Below are 27,929 nucleotides of genomic sequence, written 5' to 3'. Positions count from 1 at the left end.
ACCTGTAACTATGATCACATACATAATTGGATACTTTCTACACTGTAAAATATGTAATGACAAAAAGTCAAGACAACAAAATGTTTTATGTTGCTTTAACTCATTTATAACTTATTACAGTTTTTCTAGTTTGCTTTGACCTGGTTAAAGAAACTAGGTTCCTCTTCATTTCATTATCACTATCCCAGCAGAGCAGAGGACAGGTCTTGCAAATGTGTAAACATTTTCTCATTGGGTTGACACATTTTCCCTATACCATTTTTCCAAACAGTTAACACAGATGTCATTCAAGCAGTCCAAACTCCATTGTTTTAGTTTTGGTAACCAAACAGAATCCATCTATTCCTAACTATTAAAAACTACCAACATCAGTATGAAATCACTGAAGCACCGGTTTGACACTCCTTCACACAAATCTTCAATTAGCCATCATTCTGCAAACCTTATATAAACGATGGAAGGTCTGTGTTGTTCTGTGCCAGCATTGATGGAGGAGGTCAATATGGCTATGTCCTACTCCCAATAGATTTGACTGTATATTAGTTTACATGTGTTTTCTCTAATACTTACAGTATTTTATTACTTTTGTCTGTTTTTTTATATACAGTATTTCAGTTTTCAGCCACAGTTTGAAAAATATCATGAATTCAATATATATTCAATCAAAGCACATCTTATACTTGATCCAATTCTTTGCAAAAAGGCGAATTTGACAGCCCAAATAGAGACAACAAATGCCATTGGCTATAAGCTACAACGGCAAGCAATGGTGGTGCATTTTCTGTATATATGAGTTCTGTATTTTGTATTTTGTTGTCCATTGTGTAATGATTAATTGAAAGAGCTCATATACTTGTTTGCAAGTTGTGTAGTTTGAAGGTAAAACTAGCTTTTGTTGCATATGTTAAATGTTTTGACACGATATGTGCCTTTTGCAAGCAAAATGTGTCATTTTGACCATGAGTTCCGCTGTTTAGGCCTGTGTGTTAACCGTTTTGAAAATGTGGAGTGTCAGTTGACAACTACATCCAAGCAATCGAGAAAAACTGTAAGTTAATTAGGTTTAAACTTAATTTTATACAAAGTTTAACTTAACATTTTAGTATGTTTTATTTATGCAAGTTGAGATGACAAAAAATTATTTTGATTCAACAGCAAAAAAATTAATAAATAAATTTAAAAAAATAAGGCAGCAAGAATTGTTTCAAAGTATAATTGTAAAAAATCCTGGTTACCTTAAATTTTAAAGCTGAATCAAAATAACCTTATGAGTCCATTGAACTTATATTATGTTAAACTGACTTAAAACGGCTTACATAACATAGCTTACATAAAAATAAGTTAGAATAAAGAAAAATATATAGAAAAATTAATTTAGAACATGGTTAACTGTAATAAGTTGCAATGACCTAAAAATGTGGCTGTCAGGACTAATTAATCATATAATATTTTACAGTGTAGAAACAAAACAGTAAGTGATAAGCGCACATCTGAATTTATACTTCTATGTTTAAATTGTTAGAGCAGCCCATACAAGAGTAGTGAAAATGTGGAACAGTTACAGTTGATTTGGTACATTTCTCAGATCAGAATTGAAAATTGCAAAACAAGTGTGCATTTCTCAAGACAGCGCATGCAAATAGCAAGACAGCATAGATTATCCGCAAAAGCCAAAAGTCTCTTGCTCAAAATCCTTAGTTCATCTCTCAAAACTAAATTTGTGTGTTAATAAACATGTCACATCCATCAGAATTAAAAGTCCTGCTGTCGACAGCCAAAATATAACTGTACTCTGGAGGGGTGTTCTGATGTAAACTATGGCTTTTCTTGTTTTTTTTTTTTTTTTTGTTTTTTTTTTTGCTGTTTGTATTGTCATTTGTTGACAGGTCATGTCATTGTGATACAGAAATGAAAATACAGCACTACGTAGCACTGAGAATAAGTTATTTAATAAGTTTATTAATAAATAAAAGTAGAAATGTGAACATAGGACAATCTTCTTTGAGATGCACCTTCATTAGACAAAACCAAGATTCATCTGCGAGAAATTTACCAATTCTAAAAAGATTTAGAACAAAAAGTCTAAAACTGCTTTATGACTAAATATTAGAGTTTTTCTCAGTCACTTTGATACATTTCTCAGATCAGAACTGAAATTTGTAAAACAGAAAGTGCATTTCTCAAAACAATGTGTACAAAAAGTAAAACACCATAGATTACCTGCAAAGTAGAAATGTGAACATTGGACAATCTCCTTTGAGATGCACCTTCATTAGAAAAAGTCAAGATTTACCTAGGAGAAACTTACCAATTGTAAACAGATTTAGAAAAAGGTCTAATGTAAATGTATAGAAAAATGCATTATAACAAAATATTATGACAACTTGTTCAGCCATTTTGCATGTAAAGACTAATGCAATGAACAAACGATTTAATGTTGTGTGGGGGTGAGAATATTCACCTGAGACCAAACTAGTAAATTTTGATCAACGACATAAGCAAATGATAATGTAGGAAACATCAGAGAATTGCACTTAATCATTTGCATGGATGTATAAAAGCATTTGCAACTTGTTTAAAAAATGAGAAAACTGCTTTTTTGATGAGCACAAGTGACACAATAATATGTAGATTGAACATGTAGTTTTGAGAATTTTAATTCTGATCTGAGAAATGTACTAAAGCGACTGAGAAAAGTGAAGTTTATTTATAAACTAATTTTGAGAGGATCACATGCTTATGATTGCTTGCAGCCAGTCCTGCATTATTTAATTTATTATTCACCAATCAGACCATTCCTAAGTCACTATAAATACCCTAAGTTCCATATGACAGCCAGCTATATTTGAAGAATCCCCCATTCCACCCCTACTTTTCCTCCTTTCCTAGATGGGTGGCACAGTGGCCCAGTGGTTAGCACTGTTGCCTCACTGCAAGAACGTCACTGGTTGTAGTCCTTACCAAGCCAGCCGACGCTTGTGTGCGGAGTTTAAACGTTCTCCTCATGCCCGCGTGGGTTTCCCCCGGGTTCCCTGGTTTCCTCCCACCATCCAAAAACATGCAACTTAAGTTATGCCGAGTTCAGACTGCATGATTTTCAAAGTAGTCATGTCACAGATGTTTTCACACTGCATGACTATCTGGGCTAGCGTTTCGTCGCTGCTTTGTTTACACTGCAAGATGGATCGGCGACAGGGACATTCACATTGCATGACTTTACTATAGGAAGAATCGCCGACAACTTCGTCCAAACTACGTCTCACAGCCAAAAGCACGTAGTATATCTTTTGTTATTAACTACATAATGAGAAAGAAGCCTTTAATGGGGTAGAACATGTACATGTTTGCTCACCTGGGTTTAAAGGGAATTAGCCATTTCTCCTCTACGTTGATAATAAACAAATTTCTTTCTGTATGAAACGTCAAACAGACACGGTTGCTCCTGAGTCCTGTCAAACCTCCACTAGTTTTTCCTCCATTTCGTGGGTCCAATTAAACCAAAAAAGAGCGCTTTTAACTTCTCCCCCAGCCTCCCGCTGGCCTGCAGCAGGTATACACACAGGCACACACAAGTGAAAGCTGCTCTCTCATTGGCTGTAGGCGATGGCTGATGTTATTTTCAGTCAAAACTCAATTCACACGGCATGATTTGAATCGCCGACAGCTCCAGATATTTAGCATGCCAAATATCTCACAGGCATCGGCAACTCATCTGCGATTCTCTCAGATCGCGTCTTTGAAAGTTCATACTGTGTGATTGTCACTCACGTGCATGAGCAACGATTTGACTGTGATTTCAGCCATTTGACGGCGATTTCTCAAAACCTGTCGGAGAGCCAAAATCGGGGCTAAAATCAGGCAGTCTAAACTAGGCATTAATTGACTAATCCATATCGGCACCATAGACACGCTCCTAGTATGTAGTTATCTCTTAAGAGCAATCACTATCTGTTCATTAGTTACTACAGCAGGGGAGTTCTTAAGATCAACCTGAGCTCAAACTCCCCTCTCGCCTTGCAAGTGGGAGGGAGCCCAGGGCTCGTTGATATTATGAGCTCAGGGCTCTCTCTCGGGACAGCATGCCAAACAAGCTTTATAATCAATTATCAGCTAAGTGTGAACTCTTGAAACTGTAATATACAAAATTAGGACACACCTACACTCTCAGAAAAAAAGGTACAAAATTGTACCTTTTAGGGTACAAATGGCCCGTCACTGGGGTGGTACCCTTAAGGGTACAAATTTGTACCTCTATTTAAAGGTACAAAATTGTACCTTCTACATTTGTACCCTTTAAGGGACAATTTTGTACCCTAGACACTGAAGGTACAAAAATGTACCTTTTTATATTATATAGTATTTTCAGGGTACTGACCAAGGCATTTTGATCCTTTGGTGACTGCATGCACAAATAAATAAATAAAATATTTTGGTTCACAGATGTCCATTTTTATTTATTTATTAATGTAGAAATATTTCATTACAAATCACAACTGAATGTGTTAAGAAATAAAATTACACAGCAAGTATAAAGCAGACATGTAAAACAGTAAAAAGAACAATTTAGATAAGAATAAAAACTAAATAATCTACACTTAATACAAAGATCACAAGAATACTGTTTAAGATTTATAAACACATTACACAGGCTACATCAAGTACTGCACTTTATAAAGTCCAAAGTATTTGTCTTTAGTCAGAATACTCGGTCATAATAAATAATTTGTCATCAACATTTTCTCTGAATTTCATTTCATTTATTTTCTCTATAAATTGCTTCAACAGTGCAGAAAACCATACATCAGTAGCCTCTTCCTCAACATCAGTAGATTACTCCTCATCATCCTCAAGTGGAGTTGTAATTTGTTGTAACACAATATGTGTTTATGCTTTTGATAAACATGACATGTAAAGCACTCATATCTGGAAAATGTTCTTTGATAGTCATTAGGAGCACAAGTTATTTAAAAATGTGCTTTATGCATGAATGATAGCAGTGTGCTGGATTAACTTGATGATTGTGATTATCCCAAGAGCATGTAAAGAAACAAAAAACAAGGTTGATCACTCTGGTAACTGGAGTAGATCGAGGCTTGTCACCGTCCACCGTTCATTTAAAACATTCCACTGCAGAAACATCAAGGTGTTCTTCTAATAAGATGGATATGTCAAAAATGTATATTCGTCCACATCATTAGCCCGGCCAAGCGCAATCCCATCAACTCTGAAGACTGCCGTGATTCGTCTTGTTAACGTAGTTGTCCAGTCGGTGGCCTCCTCCTGTACTTGAACTGTTGGATGTGGTGAAGATGGTTCACTGTAAATGACAAAGCAATAATTACATTAATATCAGTCACTCTATCACTGATGAAGAGAAAATCAACATGCATAGAAAGTAAAATAATTAATATTCACTGATTAAAAAAAAAAAGTATCACAGATTAAAAGACTAATATAAATTTCATTCATTCATTCAATTTCTTTTCGGCTTAGTCCCTTTATTAATCTGGGGTTGCCACAGTGGAATGAACCACCAACTTATACCAGCATATGTTTTATGCAGCAGATGCTTTTCTAGCTGCAACCCAGTATTACGAAACATCCAGACACACTTATTCACACACACATTTATACACTACAGACAAATAAGCTTACCAAATTCAGCTATAGCGCATGTCTTTATACTTGTGGGGAAACCGGAGCACTTGGAGGAAACCTTCACGAACACTGGAAGAATATGCAAACTCCTCACACAAATGCCAACTGACCCAGCCGAGGCTCGAACCAGCGACCTTCTTGCTGTAAGGTGACAGCACTACCCACTGCGTCATCCTAATATAAAGAATATCAAGCATTATAAAATGCATTTATCACAGCATGTACTAAACAGAAAACAACATACGCACCAGAGCACAACGAAATGTTGAAGTGTCTCTCTTAACAAGGCTGGCAACATGAGAAGTGCTGCTGTAAAATCAATTCCTGGAACATAAGATGTGGCATACAAACAATTATGAAGGAATCCATACAAAGCTAGAATTTAATAATATTAATCAAGTGGAGAAAGTTTAGAAAGAGTACCTTAGAGTCAGGTCCATAGCATTCTTCAGTTGATCTCTCATCTTTTGATGAAAACCTAGAAAATAATTTTAAACATGTGGGTGTACATTTATTGTTGTTTGTAAGTAAAAACCTACAAATTTAAAATAGTATGTAAGCCATTAAAACCATGGTATAGATAATGAGACATACTTACATCTTGTACTGAGCCATGCTTTCATATGACATGCCTTCATTGGTCTGATGCTGTTAGGCTGCATTCTGTTGTTCAATCTTGTCCTGAAAGACAATTGGAAACTTCATAAACTTCTGGAAAGCAATAAGATAAAGCAATAACTATTTATTTATTTTGAGATATTAATGAAATAGGTAAAATAGCTCAAGGTACCAGTTTCAGAACAGATGAGACAAATTATTACATTAAAGAACAAAGTATAACTTAAAACGTCGATTTATACAACATGGTATGTTAATAATTCTACATTAACATAAGTATAACGTTAAACGATAGTAAAGCACCAACAATACATGACAGTTTGTGGACACTCCTCAACATTAATTTAACTAAGGGTGCTTTCACACCTACACTTTTGTTTCGGAACGTATCTCGTTTGCCCAGTTAGCGCGGTTCGATTGGCATATGTGAACAGGGCAATCGCGCTCTGTTCCGCGCCAAAGTAATCGCTCCGAGATCGCTTGAATGAGGTGGTCTCGGCTCGATTGAAACGAACCCTGGAGCGGTTCGATTGTAGTGAGAAAGCGATCCGATCCGAGCGCGGTTGTATCACTGTGTTTTATGGATATGTAATAGGCATATACGGCTATATGAAGAGAGAATTATGATTGGGGCGGGAAGTTTCGCGAGTCTCCGGATGCCCGCAAACGAGTGATGATCTCCCGGTAATCTCGCGTCTCCCTACAGGTCCTCAAATAGGCATCGTCGCGCACCCTTCTCACCCCTCCCCTCCGCATCTCTCCTCAGACACATCGCGCGCGCACCCTGTCAATCACCACCAAACCACCACTTCTCCTGACAGCTTAGCGGGACTCTGCAAAATAAACCCTGACACTCTGACCAATGTGAGGAGAGTTTACTCGCACGTGACTTGTTTTAGCTCTTTTGGTCCGATTAGAAACTTTGCCGTGTGAAAGCGAACTGCTCCAAGAGCAAAGAGCAACAATGTAACAATTGTAATCTCTGTTTCGGAACAACTGAATCGATTCACAGGTGTGAAAGCAGCCTTAGACACTGAAACGAAGATATGTAACAAGCCTACACACACGCCACGTTTGTAACTAGCCACGTTTACATAATCAGTCGCTTTGTCGGTGACAAAATTGTGATTTTTCTTCACAAAATGGCAGTGTAACTTATATAACCGTCTAAAATTACATTTCAGCGGTCAACAGTGGCTAGAAAAATGGCCTCAAAATATAAAACATTATCGATAATTACAAATTTCCAGTATTAATAACAAAAGGTTTTATATCAAGGTATATGAAGACTTTGGTCGCGCGAGCTCCGGGCCACACCGAACATTACTCACGGCCCGATTCCGGTGCACGGATACGGCAGCGTCGGCTCGCTTCTGCCGCCGCAACTGGCCCGAGTGTATTTTGCTATTTGGGTTGCTATTATATTCCGCCGTGGCAACACTTATTAATAAAGCAGTAACGTAACGTAAGATATAAGACGCGAATACGTAACGTAGGCGATAAAGGGAACTTTTACACCGAGAAAACTAACAGCATATAGTACTCACCGTCTATAACGTTATGTCCCTCGGTGACTTCGATATCACATTGTATTAACTTCTTTAATAAGCTGCAGACATCTTAGCAAACACCATCCTGCAGGCCAACGTACACCAGGCAGCCCGGAGCACTTAAAGCGGGGGAAAGCCGAGACCCGAGAGTCAGACAAAATCAACAGAACACGGCTTCACATGTAAAAATGAGACTGAAAATATATCTTTAATACATTCTTACCTGAAAAGTGTGGACTCCAAAATAGACTTTTCTTTGAAAAGCGTGCGAAGTTCTGTGTAAACAGCCAGCATACTCGACGGACCGCCTCAGTAACAAACACTACTATAACGTCTCAACAAGCCAAATTCTTAAAGAGACAGCAACGTCACCACCTGTATGAAGATGCTGTCACTGCATGGTTCTTATTCTACATCCCATAAACTATAGGGTCTTAAACAGTAAGCAAAGACCAGTATTTACGTATTTACGACCAGTATTAAATTTTAATGATTAAAATTACATTCAATTATAAATTAAATTATTAACATTTTTGAGAAAAAATGTAATTTAAATACATGAAAAAAATTAAATTATTAAAATACTTAATTCAATCAATTTATTTATTTATTATATTTTTAAATTATGTATTTTAGTATTAATGTTTAGTATTAATACATTTAAATTAGTGTTATATAGTGTCTTGATCTTATCATGAGCTGAGGGTACAATTTTGTTCCTATAGGGAAACAAAATATATAATTGTACCTTTAAAGGTGCCAAATTGGTCCTTTACGGTACAATTTTGTATCCAAATGTGCTATAAAAGGTACAAAAATGTACCTTCCAAACCTAAATCTGGACATTTGTACCTTTATAGGCCATTTGGGTACAAAATTGTACCCTAAGGACCAATATGGGACCTTTAAAGGTACAATTTTATATTTTGTTCCCTCTAGGAACAAAATTGTACCCTCATTGTACCTTTTTTTCTGAGAGTGTATGATATTTACTAGCAATGAGGTAACTCCTTTGCTACTTTTTTTCCCCTGAAATTTAGGTAATTCCATCCTCTCCCTCTATTTTAGGATTTTCCAAAAATACATTCACTGTGTTCAAAACGCATTCAAGACTCATTATTAATCTTTCTGCACATTAATTAAACTGGGCTCTACTGTGTTTAATTTCCCAAAAGCGCAGTGAAGGTATACTGTATGCATATTAATTGGGTTTTGCAGACAATGCTCTGTAACCTCTTGGGAGAAAGTAAAGTAATACATATTCAGTAGTAATGACTTTCTTGATGGTAGGTTTTGTTTTATGGCGAATTAATTAGCACAGAGCAAAACAAGTTTCCACCAATAAGTTTAGAGCATCACATAACATTTACAAGAAAAGACTTCACGGTTATTTTGTGACACAATTAAAGGGTTCGTTAATTACTGATTATAAAATCTGTGAATAATTTATCACCCCTGTGCCATACCAAAAGAAAACAATATAAAAAAGTGGGATATTTGACAAATATATACAAAACCCTGCCCAAAATGTTTCTGTCCTTAAAGCAGAATTGAACAACAACAAAAAATTTTTTTTTTTTAACAGACTTGTCAAACATCCAAAATAATTGAGTACTGCTGGGTTAAATGCATTCACTGTGGACCGCAATTTGATGCCTACACTGTATTCTCTTCCTTTCTCTGTGTGTGTTGCTACTCACTAGTCAGCGCTGTAATTTTCACCATAGGCATGGACCTGTATTATAATGACAGAACACATGCAAACATACACCCAAAGCAGAAAACACACAATAACCTTAGCCTGCATCAGACACACACAACAAACAGAAAGAGGACACCTCATCCCATTCAAACTTACTGGATAGAAAATGTATCCTATTCTGCTGCCAACATACACATTCAGACAACGAAAAGAAGCTTGTTACCATAGCAATAGGCTTTTCACTGCCACTAATAACAAGTGACAGTGGCAGAAAATGTAATGAGAGAGAAATAAATTAGCCTCAGAGTGGAACAAGGCCAATATTTGAATTTCATGGTGGAAATGACACGAATGAGTAATCGAAAAGTATATTACCTTTCAAAACCTCACCTTAATAAATGAGAATTTAACCTGCCAGAAAACGAGATGCATAAAAGCAACTCCTACAGGTCTGGACAGATGTAACTACTGTAGCTTATTTGCCAAGAATCAAGCAGTTAAAGCTAAAAAGAAGATTTTTAAGCATTAAATTAATCACCATAAACCTTTAATCTTGTGATATGAAATAAAAGAGAATGCACACTATTAGTTACAAAAGCCTGATGTAAAAAATATGATACAAGTATTAAAAAATCTGAGTTTTGAATAACAACACAGATCATATCAAGTTATTCCTAAAATGAATGGTTGTATGTGAAATTAGGGTTGACACGGTTTCTACGGGTATTATCATGTCAAATTTAAGACTTTTAAAGTCCTTTTTAAGAGCATAATAAATAAAATTTCAGACTTAAACAAAGCTAAACGCTAAAGATGTTTGTAATGGCCAAGTTAAAACCTTAAAAAAAAAAACATTAAAAACAAATGATATTGTAAGAAAGATAATTAAACCATAAAAATAAGTGAATAGAGTTAATACATAAATGTTTCTTAAAACTTTTATTGAAATATGTTGTTAGTGATTAGATGGGTGTTTGCCCAATTGAGTATAGCTTTACATGGACATAGGAAAATTAAAACCCGTTAAAAATTAATTAAGACCTAAAACACAATATTTTAGTAGATTTAAGACTTTTTAAGGCAGAAAATTTGATTTTTTAAATTTAAGGCACAGTGGCGCAATTGCCTCACAGCAAGAAAGTTGCTGGTTCGAGCCCCGGCTGGGTCAGTTGGCATTTCTGTGTGAAGTTTTGCATGTTCTCCCCGTGTTTGCATGGGTTTCCTTCGGGTGCTCTGTTCTCCCCCACAGTCTAAAGACATGTGGTACAGGTGAAAATTAAAGACATTTAAAGACCTTTTAAGACCCCTCAAATACCCTGGTTGAAAATGTACTCCTACTTTACTTCTGAATCATACATCCATCTATAATTATCACAAAATAAATAAAATCTAATTTTCATCTCTGTTGTGTGTTAAATCTATTAATACAAATAAACATTTGCATGACACATCTATCTTTTGTGCTATTTGTAATTTCAGATAAAAATATATTTAGTGTCTGTCCCTATATTCTGGTCAACTCATTTACACTGGTTATAAAAAGGCAAAGGAATCTTTAAAGCACTTAATGCAGTGGTTCAAGTTATTTTAATGCTTCAGTTAGAAATTCTGGAAAGTATTGAGGCATGCCATTATTCTACTCTAGGATACAACAATAATCGGTTGATTATTTGTCAACACTGTTATTGTGCAACATAAGTGAATTTCTCACTCACTTTCTAATAACAATAATTTGTTGAAAATAAATAGAATTAGTTTTGGGCCATGGTTTAAAGTTTAGAGCTAAAGCACAAAACAATAGAAAAATGTCAACGCAGTTATTTTATTACATAAGAGAATATGGAGCTCATACTGAATAAGGGAAAAGCATGAAAAATATATAGAATTTGTCATTAGTTGCAGACATCTATAAAATATATTATTTATCTTATTTTATATTTATCTTGATTTATCATTTATAGATTTATATTTTCTAAACAAATATATAAAATAAATCTCAATAATGATATAAAGGCTATTTTACATGTACATTATACAAACCAGTAAATAGCATAATTTGTAAAATTATTAGCAAATTTGTCAAATTAGGGTGTCACAGTGGCGCAATGGGTAGCATGATCACTTTACAGCAAGAAGATCGCTGGTCCCGGGTGGGTCAGTTGGCATTTCTGTGTGGAGTCTGCATGTTCTCCCCATGTTGGCTTGGGTTTCCTCTGGGTGCTCCAGTTTCCCCCACATACATTTGGCATAAGTAAATTGAATAAGCTAAATAATCTAAATATGTCACAGAATTCTGCTTCTCAAGTTTTATTCTTCTTAATTTTATTTATTTTATATTGTTACTGATTATATTTTTATTCACTTATTTATTTATTTATTTTTATATTGCTAAAAAATTCTGACAGTTTTTAATGTTATATCAAAATGTAATTCAATGTAATACAATTACAACTAAGCAGTTTTCTAAATAATTTATATATGGATAATCAAGTAAACCTTAATACAAATGCATTTTTTTTTCAGTTACATAACACAAATAACTATTTTTTATTATTTGTAGCATTTTATTGGTCAAATCAAATGAATAATACGTATGATTCAATTATGTCACAGAATTTTGCTTCTCAAGTACATTTAATGACGCAAAGATATTTTTACAACCAATTAGAAATACAATACGAATAAGAAACATTATTTCAAAGTTACTCCTCACTGCATACATGGCTCTTTCATACTGAGACCCTAATAAGAGACTCTAATTAGTCCTAACAAAAGCAAAGGGAAAGTAAAAAGGGACAGAAGGGCTGTCCGTCACTGAGCAATTACACAAGTCTTTGACACACTGGATGTCAATTAACTGTTCTCTGACATGGGCTGACCTTGTGCCAGTATCTAGGCTTTGACTCGACTGATATGAGCCAGAGCTGCACATCCTGAGGGATGATGGAAATCTCCTGCAATACAGCAGAGCTGAAACCCTCATGCTGCCTGTCATCTGCCTGTGCATTGCAAAGTCTATGTGTGGTAGCTGTCTTTGGGTAGGGTCACAAACAGAAATGGGAAAAACAATGCTAAATACTACTTATTATAACATTATATATTATTTGGTTTGACAAAAGAAAGTGAGTAGGCTAATTTTTAATAGCAAATGAAAGACATAATTGGTTCTTGATATCAAAGACCAGTTTACACCTGGTATTAATATGTGTTTTGGACAATAGTATAACAGATAATCAAGGGAGACACATTCCTGCTTCAGGGTTTCCACTTTAAGACAAATATCAAATTCCCAGACTTTCATGGACTAACATGCTTAATTTCCATGACATCTAATCAATGTCAAAACAAGCTGCTGTTGTGCTTATTTATTAATAATAAAATATGAAAAAGGTGAAAAATTAAACCATAACATTAAAATGCTTTTAGCTTTTATAGAATTTTTGCACAACTATAATAGTCAGGATAATTTACCCCAGATTTGAAAAACAACAACAACAACAACAACAACAACAACAACAACAACAACAACAACAACAACAACAACAACAACAAACAAACAAAACTGAAGTTCTTGCTGTTTGTGTGGCTGTGAAGTGCTCCCTCTCTCAAGTTTGATAGCTCGATAGTAGTTTTACAAACATTATATTTAGCATCTCTGTCATGTACTTTGTGACACCCAGTTTTTAAAGAGGGTCATTTTGAATGAATGTTATAAACAACTTAAGATTCTTCCTGGTGGTACCTTTTTAAAAATGTCCATGAAAATACTCTGCTTATAAAAATGTTGTCTACTGGATTTCAAACTTCCACATTCCAACAAAATATGTTTCATGGTAAGAGCAACTTGGCAGTAAACATTTAGGTGATGCTTCGTTATTCTGTATATACAAATGAGTCAACCTAGAATGTCCATTTTGATATCTAGTATTGACAGTTTGCTCATGTCTGTTCTCAAAATTATAATTTGCAATGTGTCTTTCATATATTTTGGGGTTAACTTCATGTAATTTTTTATTTATGCAGATTCAAAATGTAGATTATCCTGAAAGGTTTGGCTTAGTTAACAGGTACAGTCTGATGGTAACTGCATTTGACTTAAGCTCTTCCACTTATTACAATACAATATTTCACTAAAATTCTGACATTCTTGTTTGGTATTTGTTCTTATATTGTAATATAATATATCACCATGGTTTTAATATACAGTTGAAGCCAGAATTATTAGCCCCCCTTTGATTTTTTTTTTATATTTCCCAAATGATGTTTAACAGAGCAAGGAAATGTTCACAATATGTCTGATAATATTATTTCTTCTGGTGAAAGTGTTATTTATTTTATTTCACCTAGAATAAAAGCAGTTTTAAATTTTTTAAAAGCCATTTTAAGGTCAAAATTATTAATCCCTTTAAGCTATTTTTTTCAATAGTCTACAGAACCAACCATCGTTTTACAATAACTTGCCTAGTTAACATAACATGCCTAACCTAACTTTAAGCTGTATAGAAGTGTCTTGAAAAATATTTAGTCAAATATTATTTACTGTCATCATGGCAAAGATAAAATAGATCAGCTATTAGAAATGAGTTAATAAAACTATTATGTTCAGAAATATGTTGAAAAAAATCTTCTCTCCGTTAAACAGAAGTTGGGGGAAAAAAAAAATAAACCGGGAGCCTAATAATTCAGGGGGGCTAATAATTCTGACTTCAACTGTATATGTTTCTGGTCTTGGTTAAGTCGTACTTGAGTTCATTAGACAAAAATAGTTGCGGCCACAGGGAAAACATTAAGGTCAGTTCTTGCTGATTTATATGCTGTTGAATGTAAAGCAGATTGAAGCAGAGTAACTCGAGAGCACATTGCCTGATCTGATTTGGTAAATTGTTTTGGTTTTTGAAAGGATACTGCCTTCTTTGCTTGTCTCCTGCATGCTCTCCATTCCTGGAAGGGCAGCTGCCACACGTCGAAACAGCTGTGGGAATGAAGAGACAAAACTGTTAGAGAGCATGGCTTTGTCAGTACCCTGTCAGTAACCTGAACATTTTATACAGAAACACTAAGTCATTGTTTGGCAAGGTATGCTTAATAGGCAATCTAGTCATTCCAATAAAGGCAAAAAAGGAATTTCATAAGTTTATGCAATGAAGAAGTGATGAAATTTTTTATTTTTTATTTTAGTTGGCTACGTTATTCACTGTGAATAACAACAGAAAGTTCCTTAGTATTGAAAGTTCTATTTAATAGTTCTAAAAACTTCACAATCAATTCTGAGCTGTTTTGTTTCTTCCTGAATACACATGTGCACTTAAGATGTACTGTAATACACTATTTATGCTGTATTGTGTTCACTGCAATTTATACAAAACACCAAAATGTTGAAAAACGTGCACTTGTTTGACATTAGGTAGGTTTTCATCACCTTGTGTAATACATGTTTAGAAGTATTGATGAGTGGTCAAAATGACAAAAGAGGACACTCTACAGTTTGACAAATACTGTTGTTGTTGGATAACATAATGTACTTTTGGGCTTTTATTAGTCGAGAATATAGTTGTTTAGATTGCAGCTATGCAGTTCATTTATAAAGTGCCTGTCTGAGTAGACCAAAGAAAAAGCGATGGTTGACATTCCACCATAAGATGGCAACAGAGACGCATAATACTCCCCCAGGTAAGAAAGAAACATAAAGCATAATAAGATAATAAGGTAAGAAAAACGTAAATTTCAAACTACAACAGAACAAATCATTATAAATCAGATAAGTGACATTCTAAGTCGATCTCTCACTTTTTGTATTTTGTATTGCTGTGTTTATACCACAAAAACTGATAGTGTTCGCTCTGGTTTGGCTTTTTCATGGTTAATTATTGTAATCTCCCAATTGCAACAGATAAATATTGAGGAATCTCTGTATAGACTGATAACATTTCATGCAGTTCATCCTTATAATATTAAAATGTGACCAAAAATTACCTGTTTGTCATCACTTTAAACATAATGCTAGAAAAACATTCAAATAGTAGCTTTAATGTGATGTTGGTAAAGTAGCAACGGTTTCAACTGTGCTTACGAAAGCTGCAGTAACAACAGAATGTGTATATCATATTCGTAGCATTGCAATGTGGCTGTATATTGTTACTGGTGGTGATTATGCGGATATACAGCCACATCGCACTGCTACTTGTGTGATACTGCTCATATATATATATATATATATATATATATATATATATATATATATATATATATATATATATATATATATATATATATATATATACATATATACATATATATATATATATACATATATATATATATATATACATATATATATATACATATATATATATATATACATATATATATACATATATATATATATATATATATATATATATATATATATATATATATATATATATATATATATATACATACATATACATATATACATACATATACATATATATATATATATATATATATATATATGTATATATATATATATATATATATTAGGGGTGTCACGATTTCAATTTTTAATCGAAATCGATCGAAATTTATGCTCAATTTCGATTATCGAATCAAAAAATAGAATCGTCGATGCTGCCACGCCCCCATGTCAGCTTGGCTTGCCAAGCGGGAAAAAAACAGGCTTGTTGAAGTGCTTGTTAAACTGCAGAAGCAGGAGACCCGTCGAGAGAACTTAAACCCTCTCCTCTTTCAATGAAGTCGCCGGTGTTTAAGCATTTTGGATTTCCAGTGAGTTATGTTGACAACGTTCAACACAGTTTTGCAAGCTCTGCTATGTACGTATTACGTACGGTTCGTCCGATAGACAACACCGGCATCGCGATCCTCCGCCCGCCCCCGTTGCAAATCCGCTCGCGAAAAGTACACACTCAGGCCCTTTTTACACTGTCTTTGTTTTTAAATGGCATTTTAGAACGACAACGATTTGACATCCAAAGTGGCGTGTGGCATTTCTGAGCAGCCCTCCTTCCTCTCTACCTCTGAAAATGCACATCACGTGATCACACAGACACAGACGCACATACAGCCTTGCGCTCGAGACAGCAGGTCCAGGCAGTCAGAGGACTGCTTCAATCTTTTACTCACTTGTCATTTTAGCGCACACCTCAGATACTGTTGACTGATTCCTGTTGTGCGTCTTTTTTACCGACGCCATTATAACGACACAGATCACTGCCTATTCACGAGTCCCGCAGAAAAAGTGATTGACAGTTGGTAATTATGTGTGTATCTTGCCTTTATTCATTTACTGTATGATTTGTTTATGGGTAAAACAAAGACCATGCAGGTCAGGTAGTTTAAACAGTAGGCTACAAATAATTAATTGGTCATTAATTAATTAATTATTCATAATCGAAAATCGAATTGAATCGTGCCTTTAGAATCGAAAATGTAATCGGATCGAGGATTTGGAGGATCGTGACACCCTTAATATATATATATATATATATATATATATATATATATATATATATATATATATATATATATATATATATATATGCGTATTTTTTGGTTTTGGAATTCTGTTACACACATGTGACTCCATTACGCTTGCCTTGTTTACTGTTGGTTGCTAGGCTACCAATACAACCATCAGCTGCTCTAACAGCTTGATGAAACACATTTGAGATTTTTCTTTTCTCTTTTTTTTACAAACTTTGAAAAGATTCGATTTACGTTGCAATGAAGACCCAATGGCAGCAGGCCTGTAGCAACTCATCCCTCACCCAGACACCAAAAAAGGAAAACAGTTTCAAATATTTATATGACACAATTTGATATAAAATCATCTGTGCCAAAAACAATTTGCTACATTTACGTTGTAGGTTTCAATACATATACTGGCACCAACACTGACCATTGGTACCAGCAACCAGAACACAGATAGTGACACTTTTGTCATCTTTTTGCTAATTTCACTCTCATTACAAATGTAACTGAAATTCCAATATTATGACCTTTAGTCATATTAGCAGTTATTTTTTATATTATCCTTTGTTATTGTTTTGTTTTCTTATATTAAACAAACTTTAAATTTTCTAGTGATCACCTCTGTCTTTCTGTGCAGCTTTCTGATCTTAAACGGGAGTCAAATTTTTTTTTAAAAACTAGACTTGGGGCAAAGTTGGCTTTCTCTGCGGTACTGAATCATACAGCCTGCCCTGCCATATATTTATAGAAATGAAGAACGTATGCAACCAGTTCTTTTCAGAATCATAAATGTCACAGACTAAAACACCTGCTGACCTTTAAAGTGGACTCTGTGTAGAAGATGATAAAGGGACAGCAAAAAGCACTTAGTCTGGCTCTGTCTTTCGAAACTTGCAATGCATTGCTAGTGTAGCGCTCCTAGCAGGGCAATTAATGGCCCAACACACGCCTCCATTACAGCCATCCTCTATAAAGGGCTGTTCCCAGAAGCTATATAGGGCTATACAACAATGATATATAGCTTCTCTCACTCCCAATCATATCAACAGGGCAGTTAGCTTATGTAGCCAACACCACCCCTCTCATTTCATGACATCAATAACAATGGACGAGCCACAGGAAATGGAGCACACTGGACCATTAAGCAGGGATGGTCAGAAAAAAGACTCATTTTGTTAACTACCTTCAGGCAATTTTTTTTTGACAGGAAACAGAGAGAGCCACGAGAAGTGCTTTAATGCAGACGAGAAACGCAAACAAAGGAACACAAACCCATTTCAATTAAACAAAACACAGACAGGTCCTGTATCAAATAGAGCACTTAATGTTGACTTGTGGCGTTTGTGATGCGTGTGTGTGTATGTGTATGTGTGTGTGTGTGTACTATAACGTTTTTCACACACTAAATAAACCACCAGTAAACAATCAGGATAATCACCCCCCACTCCCCAAATGCAAGATAGAATGCAAAATGAAACATAGTTCTTAAACAACATGCAGTGTTTCTGTCACTGTACAAAATGGCAAAAAAAAAATAATGGCGTTGAGCTTGTCAAACAGATCACCTATACCAGCGAACTATTGACCTAAACCCAACCAAGTGTTTCCAAAAGCAAATGTAAGAGAAAATATATACTGTACAAAGTGAGCTACAGAGCAAACTGACACAGCAAAAAAGTTGTCCATATGGAGATAGACAGGTAAGCCAAACTAATTCAATTATAAATTATAGACATTAGCCCCTTTCGGTGATACCGGTGTCACGTCCCCGGCTTGTTCCTCCTGCTCCATTTACCCTTCTCTCTCACCATCACATTCCCTCAGCACCAATAGTCGCTCCCCATCTCCTAGTACCTCTCATGATGCCCAAGCACATTTAGCTGAGTACTAACAGGACACACTTGCACCAGCAATCACCAGATCCCCATATAACCCTAGCAATTCCAGTCAGTCAGTGGCTGTAATCGATGTCAGATGGTTCACCTTACCTTCTCCCTGACTCGTCTTCTTTCGTGGATGTTTCCCCTATCCAGGGAATGTTTCTCCTGTGGATGTTTATTTCAAACCTGGAACGTGAATGGCGCGCAGCGATTTCAGCTGCAGGTGACTCCAGAGGAGCAGACGACACGCAAGCTGAGACGTGCTGCGAGAGTGCATACCCCCTATGTGGTTGATATATGCTGCCGCCATGCGCGTCTTGGGACTCGATCGTGAAGCCAGTGCTGGAGTGGTCTCATATGGAACAATACGAGCGGCGTGACGGCGGCTGCGGATGCCATAAGCCCCAGGAGCCTCTGAACGAACTTCAGTGGGACCACTAGTTTGCTGTCGAGCTCTCTTTAAGACAGCCCAGCAACAGGCGAGCGCGTTCCTCGGAGAGGTGCGCTACCATGGTGACCGAGTCCAGCTCCATCCCGAGAAAAGAGATCCTCTGCACGGGGGCGAGTTTGCTCTTTTCTCGGTTGACCTGAAGCCCCAATAGGCGGAGATGCCGAAGCACCTTGTCTCTGTGCATAATCAATTGCTCCCGCAAAGTGAGCAAATCAGCCAGTCATCGAGATAATTGAGTATGCGGATGCCCGCGAGCCGAAGGGGCGCTAAGGCACCCTCCGCGAGTTTGGTGAAGACCCGCGGAGACATAGAGAGCCCGAAGGGGAGGACCTTGTATTGCCACGCTCGACCTTCGAACGCAAACCGCAGAAACTGGCGGTGGCGTGGAAAATGGAGACATGGAATACGCGTCCTTCAGGTCTGTGGCTGCAAACGAACGCATTGGAGAATGCACCTCTGCGTGAGCATTCTGAATGGCAGCTTGTGCAGACAGCGGTTCAAAACGTGCAGAAGGATTGGTCGCGACCCACCGCTCTGAAAAACCCACTCTCCATCTCGGCTGGAGGAACTGGCTTGATTGCACCCTTCGCCAGGGGGGCAGCAATCTCCTCTCGCAAGACAGGGGCGGACAGGGGGTTGACCCTGATGAAATACATGCCCGTGAACTTGGGGGGCCGCTTCGGGGAAGCACGAGGGTCCAGCAGAAGAGCTGTAGGAGAGCGATTCGCTCTGGCTCCACACCCTGACTCCGGAGAGGGGGCTAGAGGGCTGAGGGAAAGGAGACCGTCCCCTCAGCGCTCGTGAGCCACTGGCGAAGCACGTAGAACCTGCGAGCTGGAAGGCAGCGCGTCTCGGACTGGCAAGGGGGAATTGCGGCTCTCGTAGGCGGGCGCCTTTGGCGAGGAGCAGGTATGAATGGCACGGCGGGCGGAGCAGGCTTACGGGCCGCCGATAAGACATCACTCATCAGACTGGTCTCTCACCGCCTCGAATTCCTGGGTGAATTCACAGACCGTGTCGCCGAACATGCCAGCTTGGGATATGGGGAAGTCAAGAAAGCGGACTTTGTCGACTTTTCGCACATAAGCCGGGGGTGGCGCTCCTGGATCACTAGTGTGGACATCGTCCTCCCCAATGCACACACAGCAGACTTAGTAGTCCGAAGAGCTTAGTCAGCGGCGGTGCGAAGCTCATAAGCCTGGGTTGGACCCACCCTCATGCAGCTCGGCCAGCGCCTGCGCTTGGTAGCGCTGGTAGGTGGCTAATGCATGCAAAGCGGAAGCAGCCTGGCCCGCAGCCTTGTAAGATCTAGCTCCGAGGGAGGCAGATAACTTACAGGCTTTGGATGGGAGATGAGGCGGACCCCGCCAAGAAGAGGTGCCGCGCGGATTGACCGCCATCGTGCATTCAACCTGAGGAATTGCCACATACCCCCTTGATGCTGTTCCACCATCAAGTGTGGTGAGGGTGGAGGGACATGCAGCACGAGCAGAAAAAAGTGCCCTTCAAGACCGCGTGAGCCTACTGTGCACCTCCGGGAAGAAGGGGACGGCCGAAGCAGCCCGGGAAAGCACGGCTAACATGTCCGTTTCAGGATCCGTTTTAACAGCGCTCACCTGCCCGGAGGGGGCGAGCAGGTTTGGATCATCATCGGACAATGAAAGCCCACCCTCCGATGCCGCGGTGGACGTCTGGTCTCCGGTGTCATCGAGCGTAAGGGCTACCATCTGTTAGATGGATTGCTTCCCCTGCCCGAAGCTTGGATGGAGCGCTTGGCGGAGCGGGCGGTCCGCGGGCCTGTGGGCGATGGATTATCTCTCGCTGAAACCCTCAGATCTGCCCGAGTGCCCGCTGCAGAGCAGGGGACAACTGGGGTGGTTCGCCCTTTTGCAAAGGCTAGCCGCGATCTTTACTGCGCAACAGTCATGGCATCGCAATGACGACATGAACTGCCCGCGAGCAGCGCATTAACTTGCTGGACCCCCCAGGCATGCAACGCAGTGCCCGTGCCCGTCATCCGAGGACAGGAAACCACCGCATCCAGAAATGCACAGTCGGAGCGCCGTCCTAAAAAGGACGTGCTGCATGACTGTGTTGCTCTTTCTGTGAAGTTTGCAACTTTATACGCACCGCTCTGGAGGACCGGACCCAAAGAACGCCAGGCAAGGGAGAAACCCAGCTCGACCGTTTGCCGCTGCGTGAACACACTCTGGACCGGGAGAATGCTCTCGTTCACTCGGAATCGCTGGTCACAGCAGGAGAAACCCTCATCGACTCGATCAGAAAGTCTCTGAAGCAAAAAGGATGGCATTTGCTCGCTCCAGGTGTGCTTCTATGCTGGGATAATTGGCAATGAGGCACACCTGTGCAAGCTTACGCTGCCAATTCATTGCATTCATTGGCCCGTTCAATACTCTTTCAGACAAGCGGCTTCTGAACTGAATCCTCCCATACGGGGATTTTCCCAAGATCAAATCCACTGTATAGCACTGAAGTTCCTCAACCGAAGGGCAACCTAATATCCTGAAAGTGTTACATAGGTTTCTTGAATTTGCAACCTTCTATCGAAGATTCATTAAGAACTATAGTATCCTCTCTGCCCCCTTAACCTCACTCCAAAAAGGCGGATGATGTTTACTCACCTGGAACCATAAAGTACGTCAAGCCTTTCTCCACCTGAAAGAAAATGTTTACCCCTGTCCCTGTCCTCTGTCATCCAGACCCAACGCTCCCCTACATCATGAATGTTGATGCAGCTGACGCTGGAGTTGATGCCATTCTCTCCCAGTGGTCTGGTGAACCCTGAACCCTCATTCCATGTGCGTACTATTCCAGGAAACTGTCACCTGCGGAACAAAATTATGTTATTGGAGACCGCGAGCTACTAGTCATCAACGAGCACAATTCCCAATTACGGTCATTACTAATCACAAGAACCTCCAGTATCTCCACGATGCCAAGTGCTTGAAAGCACGCCAAGCTCACTGGACACTATTCTTCACCCGGTTCAATATAACTTACCGACCGTGTCACAAGAATGTGAAGGCCGATGCCCTTTTCCATATGTACTCATCGGAGTCTTCTTCAGACACCCCAGAACCAATTTTACCTTCCACCGCCTAAAATGCCACCGCTGAAGAACCAGCACCCCCCTGAACCTCCTTCTGATCGTGTGTACGTACCATCCGGATATCGTGTTCCGCTCCTGGATAGTGCGTACACCTCTCTTGGCCCAGGACACCCAAGCAGCAGGTGAACCCTCTCGCTCCTTCGTCAGAGATATTGGTGGTCCAATATGACCAGGGACGTCACCCAGTACGTCCAGGGTTGCTCGGTCTGTGCTATTACCACCACTCCTAGTCGACTGCCTGAGGGAAAATTGGAGCCACTACCCATTCCCTGCCACCGCTGGACCCACCAAGAAGTGGACTTTGCAACCAATTGCATCCATCACAAGGGTATACCACCATTATTGTTTTTGTAGATAATTTTTCTGTAGTCCTGTAAACTACAGCTCTTGGTTTAGGACCTGTAAACCTACAGCTCTAGAAACAGCTAAAGACCTCTTCCATCATGTCTTCTGGAATTACGGACTCCCCGAAGACATTGTATTTGACCAGGGTCCACAATTCATCTTCAGGGTCTGGCGGGCATTCTTCCGACTTCTAGGCACAACCATCAGCCTATCCACCGGGTGCAACATAAAATTCAAGAAACTTCTCACTTCCTCCGGACGTACTGCTCTCAACATCAGAACACCTGGAGCCAGTATCTACCGTGGGCTGAGTATGCTCAGAATTCTCTCAGACAATCCTTTACTGGTCTAACACCCTCTCAATGTGTTTTAGGATACCAACCGTCCCTGTTCCTGTGGTCTGACGAGACCTCTGAAGTGCCCGCGGTAGACCACTGGTTCTGGGAGAGCGAGAGGTTGTGGGACTCAGCTCATGTCCACCTGCAGCAGGCAGTACGAAGGTACACCGACGCAGACATCCGCCTCCGTCTACCATGCCATAAGCTGAGTCCCCTCTACATAGGACCATTCACAATTCACTCCCAAGTCAACCCAGTCACCTTTCGTCTTAATCTCCCTCCACAGAGCCATATTGCACACACCTTTCAATCTCCTTATCTCCTTGTTAGCCTTATGTTAACCATATGTTTACCCTGTTTCTCCTCCCTCCACAGACCTGGAACTACCCCCTCTCCCGACCAAGCTGAAGTCATCCTCGACAACATCTACCATATAAAAAAATCAATGCTTGATTTGCAAACATGTTTGAGAAAGGGTTTAAGAGGAAGCCAAACTGTTTATTGGTTGGTTGCTCCTCTTTCACATTGAGTGATCTGATGGCATTTTCATTTCACCGTCCAGCAGAGTTTAGAAAGACAATGACTCAGGGTTAAGAGCAATATGACAAGGCCTACATCTTTTGTAATTTAAGGTTCCCTTTCTGTCATCTTTCAAGTTCTTTGGAGCAATCCTTTTGTTGACTTCTTTAACTTGCACTGTAGAAATATAATTGTAAATAATGTTCACATTTAACCCATTTAGACTTCCCAACTTTTTTTTACAGTGTGAAGATCTGCAAATACAATTTGAGAGTTTATTTTATTTTGTATTTACAAAGCGGTTTTAAATCAGGTCAATTCAAATACATATTGTTTTTACAATATGCAAGTTATTCCTACTATAACCCATAATCATTATAAACCCCTAACCCTGACAGAAAACCTTCTTTTTACAGCTCAAAAACTTTTTTAAAAACTTTTTCACGCCTTTTTCTTTAATTAAGGGACCTCCAAAATGAGATTTTCATAAATTCCGCTCACCTGAGTATAAATTCGTCCCCAAAATAATGTATTATACACACATATAAACTTCACTGCATTAAAATGCCAATTCATTTGTCTTTAGTTTCTAATGGGGCAGAGAAAGAAATATCACTTTATTATAGACTAAAGTATGGACATTTTCAAAACGGAAAATAAACAACGTGCTCGCTGTGCATCTGTAATGAAACTTCATATTCTTGCAAATTACGGCAATGAAACATTGCTAAACAACAAATGACTCTATTGCTGTTATTATAAAAACTGGTTGGGCATTGTATTATTTACACAAGAGTTCAATTTCGTCCTGAAAGAATCGGACACCCCGCAATTCTTTAATCAATATTTGAGTCATTATTTTGCAATTACCCTGGCAAGGTAATCAGTTTAACTTATGTTGCTGTTATTGGAGAAATAAATAAGAAAATTTCACTATTGATTGCAATCTCAGATGAACGCAGTTCCCTGCTAGAGGAAACACAGTATCACAGGTCTGCAAACACAACACAAATACACACATCGGCAACAAAGTAAAGGCTTGGTCATTTTCTTTATTTGTTAGTGTCTGGAACAACTTAGCTCCATATTTAATGCTGATAATATGCCGTGTCAGAGTCTCTCAATGTCGTACTGTCAGTGCTGAGATTCTGTGAAACAGTGATACAGAAATTTGAAAAGAATAGGGGCTTTGTGTCCAGTACAGCCAATGGGACAGTTCACAATAACATAACTCAGTCTTTCTTTCGAAGAAAGGCAGTGCAGTATAGTATAAGCCTTGTGTATTTTTAACCTTTAGTCTGTATTTCTGTATATTTGATGGTTCAGACACTAAATTTTAAATGTGTTCAGTATTAGTGTACAATTGTAATATAGGTTAACGTTAATTTATTTATTCATATTATCAGAACAAACTGTTAATTTAAACAATAAATGTTACTACTGAGTATTGATATTCAGTATAAAGTTGTAAGAGTTTTCAAACTGTTTTCTTTAAATAACAAACATGTTTTCAGTTTTATGGCTATTTATTTATTTAATTATTTATTGAAACATGTTTTAAATGAGCCATATAAAATTTTTATAGAGCTTCCTCAAAAATATGTTAAGTAGAGATGCACAATAGGAATTTTAGTTTTTAGCTGATAACCGATAATCAGAGATGGCAAAAGTACAAACATCCTGTACTTAAGATAGTACAGGAGAACAGAAGTAGAATACAGAAACTCATATTTAAATCGAGTCTGGTAAAAGTTGAAGTACTGATTCCACTTTAGTACTCAAGAAAAATAAAAAAGTACAGCCTGAAATATGTACTTAAGTAAAAAGTGTTAATTATTACTACCTGTTTTAGTTTCACATAGTAACCACACTGTACATCATGTACAGCTGTGGTCGAAAGTTCACACACCTCTTAAAGAATGTCTAAAAATATTAATAATTTTAACAACATAAGAAAGATCATACAAATGTTTAGTACTGTCCCGAGTAAGATATTTACATAAAATGTGTTTACATATGCTTCCTTTCACTACACAAACATTTTGTTGAAGTTATTAAAATAACACTTTACAAAAGTTTACTCATCCATGGTTTTCAATACTGTGTGTGGTTTCCTGATGATCTACAGTATGAAGGATTTTTCTGCTTTGTAATGGTTGTTTATGAGTCCCTTGTTTGTTCTGGACAGTTTAACTGACTGCTGCTCTTCAGAAAAATTCTCGATCTCCTGCAGGTTATTCTGTTTTCCAGGATGTTCTCTAGATCTGAACCCCTTGCAGAAGGAGTGACTGTATGATTGTGAGATTCACAATCATATTTCACACAGAGGATAATTGAGAGACTCAAACACTACTGTTAAAAATGGTTTAAAAAGGTTGTAAAAGGTTTTGGAGCATGATCAGACGGTGTACAAGTCGCGCACTGCAGTGTGAAGGCACCCGATGACAAATATAGATTAAATCAAAAGGTGTTCATATTGTGCAATTGCCTCAAAACACCTTAAAAAGAAAGTAACAAGCCCAATAAAAAATGTAAGCAGTAGAAAGTACAGATATTTGTGTAAAAATTTAAGAAGTAAAAAGTTATTAGAAAAATAAATTGTTGAGTAAAGTAGTGATACCAGAAAAATCTACTTAAGTACAGTAACAAAGTATTTTTACATTTCTTTCCATCTCTGCCAATATCAAAGTCCTTCTTGTGGCAAATTCTGATTTAGATACAGATAATAACTAAGTTCATATTTTGAGATTATAATGTTCATATAATCTCCAGTTTGTGCACCCAAGACGATAAAAAAACTCAACTGAAATTTTAGCATCCCTGGCAAAAATATAGTAAACATCAGCCCTCACTATTTAAAAGATATTATCTTTATATATCTATAAAGATTTTTGTATTAAAAGCCTAACCAGGGACTGGGCTACAAATTACCCCTTGGCTAAAAGCCTAAATGTGGAGCATTGGCTGTTTGAAATTATAGCAATTTTTACAGCAATGTTGCTGTTAAACAAACTTAATAATAATAACAATAATTAAAGTAAAATAAGAATTGTAATATATTCAAAGGATTTTCCACTATTCAATAAAACGTTTAAAGGGCACCTATAGTGAAAAATCTACTTTTCAAGCTATTTGGACAAACATATGTGTATATATAGTGTACACACTGTCATATTGGGGTGATATAAACACACCCAGTCCTTTTTTTTTTTCAATTTAACAAAAAAACGGTGGACCAATTGGAGCGGTTTTCAGACCGACCGCAACTTTACAAAGGAGTGCGGTCCCCCTGCCCACCGAATTGATTGACAGCTGCGCGCATTAACATGTCCCGGTAGTCACATGTATATGTCAACAAGACCAGACATACGCAAAGCAACCGGGAATAAAAGGTCTGTTCAGTTCGCTAGGATCAGCAATCATCATCAAATGTGATTAAGAGTAAGTTTCACATGTTTAAAGTGTTTTAAAACAATGCACGTGTGTAATTAATTACAGCGATTTACTTCAGCTTTACTTCATCAGCACAGCCGCGTGTCAGAACAATTATAAAGTAAGACGCTTCAATCCCGGTTTGTAGACTTTAAATTAGGTTTATTTTGTACAATAACATAACCGATATCCACACAGCAGTGGAGATTAGCCTGAATCCTGTCACATTTCAGTGCAAAACTAAGCGCGCTCTGTCTGTCTGCCTGTGTGTGTGTGTGTGTGTGTGTGTGTGTGTGTGTGTGTGTGTGTGTGTGTGTGTGTGTCAGCTGCGGTGTGCGTGTGTGTGCGCGTGAACTTTGTAACAATATTGCGTGTGACTCATCAACGCGACTGCACAACAAACAATGATTAACGTTAGTAAAGTTCTTACTGTAGTATTTCTCACAAACGCTACGTGAGACCTTTTTCCTTAAAGTCTGTCTGTTGTCTGAGGCAGCCGAGGGAGGAGATTAAAGCCCGCGGGAAGGCACGTAGAAAGAGTAGGCGGGAAAGACTCGTCTTAAAGGCGCAGTACGACAAAACCACCCCCTGGTGAAAACGGGTATAAAACAGCATCTTGTAAAAGGTATAATGAAAAATCTGGTGGGTGTTTTGAGCTAAAACTTTATATACACATTCTAGAGACGCAAAAGACTTATATTTAATCTGAAAAAAGGGGTAACCTAGGTGGTGGGGTAAAATAGCTGGTGAAAAGGGGGTTTTAAATTGCTGTTTGGAAAATATTTCTTGAGTGGAAATCGGCAGGCCCACATATGGATGTGCAGTCTGTTTTTTTA

General features: G+C 38.1%; 1 protein-coding gene and 1 long non-coding RNA gene across 12 annotated transcripts in view; both read right to left on the bottom strand.

The window, feature by feature from the left end:
* The window catches only part of rab6ba (RAB6B, member RAS oncogene family a), a 213,692-nt gene that overhangs the window by 6,656 nt on the left and 179,107 nt on the right, over positions 1–27,929 (bottom strand). For all 3 annotated transcript variants that reach the window (XM_087255667.1, NM_001034179.1, XM_087255670.1), the window contains 1 exon segment: positions 14,434–14,500. In XM_087255667.1, coding sequence (XP_087111793.1) covers positions 14,434–14,500 — 67 coding nt within the window.
* On the bottom strand, positions 4,156–8,153 carry LOC147843530 (uncharacterized). Of its 9 annotated transcripts, XR_015493720.2 has the most exons (8): positions 8,050–8,153; positions 7,824–7,945; positions 6,257–6,339; positions 6,082–6,136; positions 5,907–5,982; positions 5,656–5,832; positions 4,276–5,317; positions 4,156–4,190 (listed from the first exon to the last, which is right to left on the bottom strand). It is a non-coding gene; the product is annotated as an uncharacterized LOC147843530 (long non-coding RNA). The 9 variants fall into 9 exon arrangements; XR_015493722.1 differs by lacking the exon at positions 8,050–8,153 and having other exon boundaries at positions 6,257–6,624; positions 7,302–7,972; XR_015493725.2 differs by lacking the exon at positions 4,156–4,190 and having other exon boundaries at positions 4,428–5,317; positions 6,082–6,193; positions 6,291–6,369.

The sequence above is a fragment of the Danio rerio genome, chromosome 6 (genome assembly GCF_052040795.2).
Source record: "Danio rerio strain M-AB ecotype USA chromosome 6, GRCz13ab, whole genome shotgun sequence".
Taxonomy (NCBI): domain Eukaryota; kingdom Metazoa; phylum Chordata; class Actinopteri; order Cypriniformes; family Danionidae; genus Danio; species Danio rerio.
The sequence above is the reverse complement of the archived record's forward strand: the minus strand, read 5'-3'. Positions and strand labels throughout refer to the sequence as shown.